General features: G+C 43.9%; 1 protein-coding gene across 1 annotated transcript; it reads left to right on the forward strand.

The window, feature by feature from the left end:
* The first annotated feature begins 3,976 nt into the window (after positions 1–3,976).
* Fate1 (fetal and adult testis expressed 1) lies at positions 3,977–6,655 on the forward strand. Its single transcript, XM_036175570.1, is given in 5 exon segments — positions 3,977–4,120; positions 5,661–5,767; positions 6,071–6,146; positions 6,523–6,555; positions 6,557–6,655. Coding segments are annotated over 5 exon segments (459 nt in total).
* Positions 6,656–10,608: the final 3,953 nt, after the last annotated feature.

Below are 10,608 nucleotides of genomic sequence, written 5' to 3' on the forward strand. Positions count from 1 at the left end.
GATATGATCTGGTGGGTTCACTTGCTTGAGTTGAGGGATGCAGCTGTTTAGACAGCCCTGTAGGCAGGCCTTGGAGGGAGGAGGTTATTGTACCCAATGGCGTTTGGGATTTCTCCAAATATCTTTTGTTAATGAATTATTACATGCTGTGATGGTTAACATTGTCAGCTGTACACAACATGGGAAGATGTTTTCAATGCAGGATTATCTGTATTGGGTTGGCCTGTGGGTGGGGTCTAAAATAAATTAATTAATGTATGAGTGCAAGAGTTGAGCTGAGCATGCTTGCCTTCATTTCTCTCTGCTTTTGACTGTGGATATGATGTGACTAGCTGTTTAAATTTCATGAGTTGAGTTTTCCCCAATAATGGATTCTAAACTGGAATTGTGAGCCAAATAATCATCCCTTTCTGTCCAAAGTTGCTTTTTGTAGACCCCAAAGAAGAAAATGGTTAAGAGAAGACTGCTCTGCATGGAGAGAGCCTAGTGTCTGTTAGGAAGCCCTGTTTTCTTCCAGTGTACTTCCCTAAAACAATGAAACACAGTTTGAAATTTTGGTTTGGCTCTATCTTCCACATGAAGATAGGAAAATGAAATTCAGAGAACAAAAAGAAGCAACTTATCCAAGATGCTCCACTGACAAGCCTAGTAGTCACTTCCTGGTAATTGACTATATCTGGGCTTCTGCCACCTCCCACCACTCCTGCCAAAGCAGGTGGAAATGGGAATCTGAGTAGAGTGCTCAGCTTGTGCAACAGCTAGAATAGGCTGATGCCTGAGAGGTATTGTTGGGAGCAGGTGATGAGGCAGCCTGAGACCAGACCAACACACACACACACACACACACACACACACACACACACACACATGCACACGCACGTGCGCAGGTGGAGGAGGAGAGAGACAGCAGCATCAGTTTGTGTGGTTAAATGCCTTCTCTTTGTAGGAGTTAATGAACTGAATGTGTTTGGTCCCAGTGGAGCATCTCCTTAAGGAAAATGATGATATATTTCCTGTGAAGGAGCTTGGCTTGAAGGGAGAGAGAATTTTCACTCCCATTCCTTTGTGCTAATTACATAGCTCATATTTTAATAAAGATTCAAACCCTCCAGCAGATAGCTGATAGGGAAGAAATGCAGATCAATAAACAAATGAAAAATGTTTCAGGTTTACTCATAATTAAAGCAATATAAATTAAAGCAACAATGAGATAACATTTTCACCTATCATAATGATGCCCATTTAAAAGTCCCATAATATCTTTCCTTGGTGGGTCCTACTTTGTGCAGCCTCTTTGGATGCACTTTTATAATAGTTGGCCAGTACAACTCAAAGTCATCAACACACATGCCTTTGAACCTCACAGTGCCACTTCCTGTTCTATGGGCACATCCATGCAACGAGGAATGCCTAGAAACACTCAGTACCACTGTTTTGTAGAAGCAAACAGCTCTGGACTCTCATGGTGTTCACAGGTCAGGAGAGAAAGGTAGTGGGCTGAGTTGAGAAGAAATTTGATGCTTCTGATGCAGGTGGGGACTCCAGAACATACTGTTCACTTACAAAATAAGTTGGCTAATAGCATACTCCTCAGATATATGATTTCATTTATGTGAGGTCTTTGTATACTGCAAACACAGAGACACAACTCTAAGCCACAAGTGTTCTAATCTCTTCCTTACCATTTGCAGAGACATCTGTCTAACTTCCATGTGAGAATGCCATGGCTTCTTCTCTGGGAGCCTACCATTGAAGCTTTCTGTTGCCTACTTTGTACACTTGGCCATGGCCATCCTTCCAGATCTGTGTATGATGGAAGACTTGGCAGAGGATGTAGGCCTTTGAAATTTCAAGGTTAGCAAAATAAACAATAGAAGACTTTCAGAGTTTTTGGATTCCAAGTTTAGAAACATTTCAGATTGAAATTATGATATTGCTAAAGTTATATAAAGGGTACCATGTTAGACATGTACTATGGAATAAATTTAAAGTCATGCAGAGGATTGTGTCTTATCTCCCAGCCATCCTTGGCATCCAATTCAAGAGAAGAAGGTACACAAAGAATGTAAAGAGCTAGTGGTTCTGGATGACCTTAGGGGCCCAGGAATGGGGAATAAAATCCTTGCTTTGATTTAGGTGTTGGGTTCCTCTGCCACCAGGGGGCAGTGCCTCCACATGCACAAGGACCATTGTTTCTGTTCCCAGGAAGCCCCAGGAGGTCAAGTCCAGTTGGCAGCAGAGGTGAATCTGGGCTACTAACCTTAGTTCAAGTCAATGTGACAAGTCAGTGCAGCTGACTTCTGAGCTCTTCTCTCAACCCAGACCCTGTAGGGAAAGAAGACAATAGCATTGTTCAACCAACACTGAAGTCTTGAGGAGAGGGCAAGTTGTGGTTGTCAAATAAAATACAGGACATCCATTTACATTTGATACTGGATTAACACGAATAATTTTAGAGTAAATAGATTTCAAATGTTGCATGGAACACAATACTGATGCTAATAATGATATTTTTCTTATCTAAAGTACAAATTTATTGGTTCTCATGTTTTATTTGCTCAATCTGGTGACTGGTTGGACAGAAATGTAAGGGTCAGCTTCTGGAGCTTCTAGGTTTTACTGAAGGCACTAGGCGCTTTCTCTTCTGCTAATATGTGTTCCTCCACAAAGCTCAGGTTTCATTGTGGCTGTTCCAAGGGGAGAATTGCTCAGACCCTCAGGAATGCGGTAAGGTCCCATTTATTTCTGTCCTGGAGGAGTGGGCTGAGGGGGGGGTATCACCAGGCGACATTCTCTCTATTAGTCCTGTTTCCTCCTCTTCCTTCCTCCTTTTCTTCCCCTCCTTCCCCTTGTTTTACGTCTCTCTTCTCTTACCAGCTGGGCTCAGCTGTGATTGATTCCTTTGACAAATATTCTCCTCTTCCTTCAATGGCTCTGGAATTTAGAGCCAAGGTTTGACCATTAATAATGACATTAGCCCAAGGTACTACAAAGGAACATAACAGACAGGATGCACATGCAGATGCTTACGTATGTGGAAATTCATTTAAACAATTGGCTCCTGGGACTGCAGGCAATGTGATTGGTTGTGAATTTGGGCAAAAATTGTTGCTGCAATCCTGGAGCAGACATTTTCTTCCTCCTGGAAACCTTAATGTTTGCACTTGATTCTTTCAGTAGATTGATTGAGTACTAGCACCTGACTGAGTGCAAGCTACTTTATTTAAAGTCCATTAGGGATAATAATCACAGCTGCAGTATAGCTTTGCAGACTTACTGAGAGCTGAGTGTTTGATCAACTCACTGGGGATCAGGATCTGACTAAATTGACACATGCAGCTGGTCTAGTCTGTAGGAAAAATGGAGGCAGAGCCAAAACATATATTAGGGTACATAACCCCAGCATATTCTTCTTGCCACTCCCTGCTTTCTGTCCAGGATTCAGATCAGAGAAGGCCATCTACTTTGCTTGGAGACTCTGCATTGGAGGCAGGATACTCTGTACAGAGAATCTTCTCTGATAGAAAGTTGTACCCTAGATTATTGGCAAGCGCTGGGCTTGTAGAAACCATGATAAGCATGTGACCTACAACTGCTTTGGGCACTTATGGATGCTTAGACCTTATGCCAGCCCTTGTCTCTTCCTAGACCATAATGGAGGATGGGTCCTCCTACTCATAAATAGCAACATTAAGGGAAGATGAATTAGGACAGCTCCCACAGACAGCATGGCTTGGAGCCCTATCTCTTCTCCAAGTTGCTTAAACAGCAAAAGAGAAGGCCATGGGACCCACCAACAAGATACAGTGGAAACAAAAGGTACCAATCCAAGACCTGAGCACAGACAGGGAAAGCTGCCTCCACTTTCTTGTGCCAGTGTATCTCCCTTGCATTTCTACCCCTGGAAGAGGAGAGTTTCCATGTCTTCTTTGTGCCTTCCATCCTGAGAATCCTTAGAAATGAATACCTGGTGGTGATGGCAGGACGCCCTTCTGTTGTCAAAGAAGAGTTAAAAATGTCCATTTTTGAAGATCTAGGGACTGGAAACATTGAGCAAAGCCAAGAACAGACAATGCCAGGTGAGAATCCCTTAAAATGCCTCTTGACAATAGTTAATCATGTAGTTAATAGTTAATAGTTAATAGTTAATAGTTAATCACTTCTACTTCCCACACCATTATGTATGCTGTTCATTTAGTCTGGAAGGTTATTTGTCTATTTTGGGTTTTTCAATGTTGACTTCTGCTTTTCTCCTGCCATATTAGCCTGTTTTGGTTTTTAATCAATCATGAACCATTTGCTTATCTGAATTTACATGGATGGATTATTTTCTTATTTATATTTCCTATTCCCCCTTACATAGAGATGATTGGTGTTTGGGATTTTATCTCTTGATCCTTGTTCACTCAACAGAATACTAGGTATAGAGCCAGGCCTTCACTAAACACATACTGACCTGTTGAATAGACAAATGAATAGGCTGAGAGTCAGAAGTGAATTGGCATTGAGTGATTTCTGCTGTCTTCAGTACCCAGTAAGTCCTGGTACAGCTTTTAACAGTATTCAGAGAAGTCTCTATTCTTCTTTCTAGAAATAACTGAACGTGGGTCCCGGTCACTGTGGGGATTCCAAAGACATCCAAGAGCAGAGTAATAACATGCTGGATCTGGTTCAAGCCAGTCATTTTGGAATGTGACTGGATCTTGTCTCAAGAAAGGGGTTTTGACACATGATGGCTATCTTAGGGTGGGAAGTACTTACTTTGGTACTCCTGTCTTCCCATGGTAGATCTAGCTAGAAGTTGGTTATTGGGAGGAGGAAGTGTCCATATGCCAAGAAAGCAAATGAAAGCAGGGTAGACCACTGAAAGATTGGGGCTGTCCTGTATAATGCTTGGGCTTCAACACTGGAAATTTGCATGCCTAACAAACATGTTGATGGGAGAATACATTTATAGTTGGTCCTCCGCATTCATAGGTCTTGCATCCATTGACTCAACCAACCATAGATGGATGATAGTATCTGGGGGGGGGGGTGGGGTGATTACATCTGTAGAGAACATGTGCAGGATTTTTACTTGCCATGATTCTCTACACAATACAGTATAAGAACTACTTAGATAGCATTTATATTTTATTAGGCATTATAAGTAATATAGAAATTATTTCAATTATATAAGAAGATATGCTGGTACTATATTCTAATATTGTGACCTTTTATACAAGGGACTGGAGAATCTGCAGATTTGGGTAACCATAGGGAGGGGGATGTTCTAGAAACAGTCTCCATGGATACCAAGGGATGAGTACACATTCTTTATAAACCTCCATGTTGTTAAATTATGTTTTCTTTTAAATTACTTAAAATCAAATTGAGGGTTTACATTCTTCTTCAGTAGGCAGCTTGGCCTTTCAAGGGATGCCTACATGTAAAAGTTCTACCAGAGGACAGAGAAGCCTGTCATTGCATTTCCCTTGACACAGCATGCAAGGCTAGAAGCTACCAATAGGAACAGTGTGTGTGTGGTGGGGTGTTGGTGTTGGTGTTGGTGGTGTAGGAAGATGATATGGCATCGTGGGACTCCTATGGAGTGCACTGCTGATCCTGCAAAATGTGGGGCTCAGCAGGTTGCTTGGAAGGTGTTTCCATTCTTTCTGTAGGGACATCAGGTGCAGGTGCCCTTGATGCCAAGAGATCAGAGTCAGGGGGATGCCCATCTTCAGGAATTTCCTGGCAACTTCCAAGGGGGGAGATTCCCTTACGAGTGGTAAGAGCTCAACTGTCTTGTTCCTTGAGGGGGGGGGGGTGGGAGACAAACAGGGGAACAGGGCCATAAGCACTGGTGAACATCTGAGTCAAGAAGCAGTTGTATGTATCTGAAATATTGGGGTACTATTGTCTCCTGGCCATTTGGGAATCTTCATATGCTTTGGTAAGCCCTCAGGCTGCTTTACCAAACACGGAGAGGACTGGAGTCTTTATCCAAAAAGCGTCCAGGCTTATGTGATTGCTCTATATCTTTTCTATGACCACCAGCACTTCTGACCCATGTAACCTTTCCTCACAACAGTCTGGAGGCAGATATAGTGGCAGAGATTAGCCTGGAACAGCTCAATGGGCTAGAGATGGAAGTCATGAGAAGGCAGGTGAGCATCTGTTGTACAGTTGGAGGAAGCATCATAGTCCCTTGGAGTAGGTGGTTTTGGCAGCTGTGAACAAAGTCACCCCCTGAATTTTCATAGCCTTTGTCATAATATCATATCCTGTAGCAAATGAAATGAGGTCAGGCTCCCCTTTCTCTTCTTCTTAGGCCTCATGGCTTGGGTACCTTATGTTGATGCTCACCCTTGACTTTCCTTTATGGTGGAGATGTGGAATAGGAATTGAGGAAGAGAAAAAGAAGTAGAAAGGGGAACAAAGATTTATTTTGTTTCAAGCTCATACTTTCCCCTTACCATTATGTCTTGCCTTTCTCATAAGAGTGATTCCTGCTCACAAGCCCTGTGTTTGGTCCCTCCACAGATACAAGTGATTTCTGGGAGGCTGCATGCCCTTTGAGGATCAGAATGCCACTTGGCACCATAAAGAGACTGTGCTCTTTAGTCTGTTGATGCCAGTGTTCATAGCCAACCTGTGGCTTTGGATGCGCCAATAAAGTTTCACAGACATCACAGCCCTGCTAGATCCATCCCTTCCTCTCCTCTTCCCTTTGCTTTCAGGGATGCCCTTACCCACCCCATTCTATCACCCAGCAGCCTCCAGGTACCATTTGGGTCATTTTACCCTTCTGCTCAAGCCTCCTGCCTTTAGATGAGCTCACTCAACTATGAGATTCTATCTGCTGTGAGGCTAGCAAACCACTGGGTAGCATCACACAGATGTGCCTGAGTGGAGATATCACTCCTCTGGAGGGATTAGAGGATGTCACCAGCCCTGACAGAAACATCAGTATAAGCACTACATAACTTGCGTGCACATAGAGCCAAGCTCTGTGGGCCTGGCCTTTGTAAACTGCCCCCCCCATTTCTTCTCTTCAGTCCTCTGTGGGTGGGGTTTGGCTTTGTATCCCTCCCTTGCTTCCTCCCACACCACTCAAGCCTTTGCTTGGAGAACATGCTCAATAAATGCTTCATGACTACAGCAAAACCTGGCTCCAGAAATTCTTCATCTACACCTCACTTAGGGCAGGATTGGGGAGTTACACTAGGAGATAGCCCTCTGGTGTGGTGATATTGTGTTCCCCAAAAATATTGTGCACCCTCATAAACTTATCTGGGGTCAGAGAACAGAAGAGCCACTAGATACAGAGGCCAGAAAATGGTGGCACTCATACCTTTAATCCTAGCATTCTGAAGGCAAAGATCCATCCGCATTTCTGTGAGTTTAAAGCCATACTGGAAACAGCCAGGCATGGTGACTCATACCTTTAACCCCAGGAAGTGAGCCTTTAATCCCAGGAAGTGATGGCAGAAAGTTATATAAGGCTTGAGGACCAGGAACCAGAGCCGGTTAAGCCTTTAGGCTTTTGAGCAGCACAGTTCAGCTGAGAGGCCTCCAGTCTGAGGAAACAGGATCAGCTGAGGAATTGGCAAGGTGAGGTGGCTGTGACTTGTTCTGCTTCTCTGATCTTTCAACATTGACCCCACTACCTGGCTCCAGGTTTATTTTTTATTAATAAATACCTTTTAAGATTCATGCTACACTATGGTCCAAGATTGTGCCTGCAATTTGGTTGCTGCCATTTCCCCAAGGTCCCTGGTGTCCTCCACTGCCTGCTATTCTGCACCTTCACTGTCTCTAGCCCAAAAAAGGCTTCACACAGTCCTTCCCATTGATGTCATGTCAATGATTGCATGTAGGACACATCAGATGGTATAGAGACTCAATCAAAGAAAATGTCATGGAAAGGACCAGAAATCTTTCCATTTTCTCAGGGAAAATGAGTTCCTGAGATGAACTACAGGTCTCTGGGGTTTTCTAGCAAGACTGGGAAAACATTGTGTCTAGGCTTGGTTCTCCCAAGTCCTCAGCTAAGGTGTGTCCTGCTTCCTACTGAATGTCTGAGGATGAGGTCTTGAGAGAGCTCTAGAGGCTACAGTCCTGCCCCTTGTACTAATAGCCCTAAAAGTCACATCTCAGATAGCCTAGTCACTAGGCAGTCTTACCTGGCTGCTAGTCCTTTCCCTGGGACCAAGTTGACACACATTTAATAGTTTTAAGATTGATTGCCCACTGGCTTGGAGTTAGTGTCTACACTATCAGAGTCCAGATTTGTGTGTGTGAGAGGGTCATTTATAGAGATGTTTAGCTCATGAGGGCTTTGATGGAATGAATGAAGAAGGGCTCAGTGACAGAAAAATAACCAAAATAAATCTTTCTGGGTGTGGGAACCTAGAACTTTTACATCACCTTTGTGGCAAGTGGAGCTTCCCCAAGTAGCCAAATCTATCAAGACTTCTCCATTTGTAGGAGAATGTGTGTAATAAAATATGAAGAGAACTGTGTATAGGGGATGGGGGATGGAAAGAGGGGAGAGAGGAGGGGAGAGAGAAATGGCAAAGAGCAAAGAGGCTTGAGTTCCAAATTCTATTTGGCCATTACCTTGTCACCTCTCTCTCATCTTTAGGGGAACCTATGCAATGCAAGGCTTCTTTTACTCCAAATATTCTGGGGACTGATGTGCTTCTGAGATGAGAATACATGGACTGCTGTCAACTCAGTGAGATCCTAGATATATGGCCTTGGAGCCTCACCCCACTAGAAGGTGAGAGAAGGCCACTTAGATGCTTGACAGGTTTTCTCTCTGGCCCCAGAGCACAGAGGGTAGTGGGGTGCCAGAGGAAACCCTTTGCATAATGAAAAAGACACTGCGTAATCATAAGTGCTTTGCACCAGGAGAACCAGGGGCACTATCTGCCCTCTAAATGGGCCCTGAAGACTCAGAGCACACCCAAGGGCTAAGAGCAGGGTTGAGAGACATTTTGGAAGACATTCCCTCCACTCTCTGCAGCCCCAGGGGAGAATGGGGTCTGTAACGAGTCTTTTTCTGTTATACCAGCCAGCTCCCAAATAATGACATGGAGACTTATTAATTATGAAAGCTCAGCCTATAACTTAGGCTTATCCCATAGCTCTTGTAACTTAAATTGACCTATTTATATTAATCTACATTTTGGCTCCTGGCTTTTTACCTTTCTTTCATTCTGTATGTCTGACTCCCTCCATGTCTTGTTGGTTTCTCCTGCATGCCTAGATTCATTTCTCACTTCCTCTTTCTCTGTCTGGAAGTCCTGCCTATACCTTCAAAATGCAGAGAATAGTTAAGGGAAACAGGTAGATGGAAAAACCCATCTGTTCACACAAAGGTAGCATTTGGCACTTCCTACTGCCATCACAGTGATTCCACTGCCTTCAGTGTTGTGAAAGGTGAACCTGGGGTAGACATGGGATTATTAACTAGACACCAAGAGGTCATCCCTCACATGGTTAGCCTAAAGGCAACTCTTCCATTCTGTCCCAACTTGGCTCCACAGGGAAACTACAAGGAAGAGAGGGCTGAAACTAGGTTGGGCGAAGTCTGCCTTTTGGGGCCTGGATCCTTTTGTGCCTGTGCAGACAAGACATGTTTTCAGAAAAAGTCTGGTTGAAAATATGTTGTGAAACAACGGCTCCCTCCTGGGAGCAATTTAGCTGAGTTGCAAACAAACAGCCTGGTGGCCCCCCTGGAGGAACACCTCTTGACTTAGGTGAGCTCAGGTGGAGCCCTTGGATGCTCCCTGACTGCCTCTCTTCCTACCCTGCTATGTGACAGCTTAGCTGCTTCTGACAAGACTAGGGCTTCTTCCAACTGCCTGCCTCACCTAGGAGGTCTGCCAGATCAAATCTGAACTTCTGCCAAAGTTCCTCTGGTTAATCTCTGTGGCAGCCTGAAAAGTCAGCACTGTTTTCTTAAGAGCTACTGGGACAAAATGGCTAATGGCAAGATTCTCTGCTTGTCTCTTCAGCTATGATCTGTCTGGAGCATTTGTCTTCTGATTACATTCCCTGCTTTCCAAAACTGTGACTCTCCCCAGTGTGCATGGATACGGGAAGGAACTCATTTACATCTGGCAACAGGGGAGGAAACTTTTCTAAGACATGCTGCTTATCACCATGAAAGGCTTTCCACACCATCTAGGTCCAGGATTAGGGGAACACATAAGCATCTTACTGTCTAGTAGCTTATGAGTGTGTAGGATGCAGTTTTCACTGCCTTCTGCATCACTGAGGCCCAGCAGAAGGAAAAAGCTGGTAGGAAACCTTCCATCAATATCCTCAGAGCATAATTTCGTCCACAGTTATGCACTTGGGCTTTAAGGAGCACTTTCTAGGAAGAAACCTTCTCCACTGAAGTAAGTTCATTTTAACTACCACTTTTCTGTGCTAAATATCCCTATGTGCCATCCATGTTATATTTTCAAAAATTCCAATTGTACATGTCACATATGAACACATTCTCCTGAAAAGGGCAGACATTAGCTAACATAGCCCTCAACTCCCACCAAGCCCTTCCACGTGTATGTCCCTGCAAACTCTCCATGCTGTCCTATGCAGAGTTTATATGTATCT

Source organism: Onychomys torridus, chromosome X (genome assembly GCF_903995425.1).
Source record: "Onychomys torridus chromosome X, mOncTor1.1, whole genome shotgun sequence".
Classification (NCBI taxonomy): domain Eukaryota; kingdom Metazoa; phylum Chordata; class Mammalia; order Rodentia; family Cricetidae; genus Onychomys; species Onychomys torridus.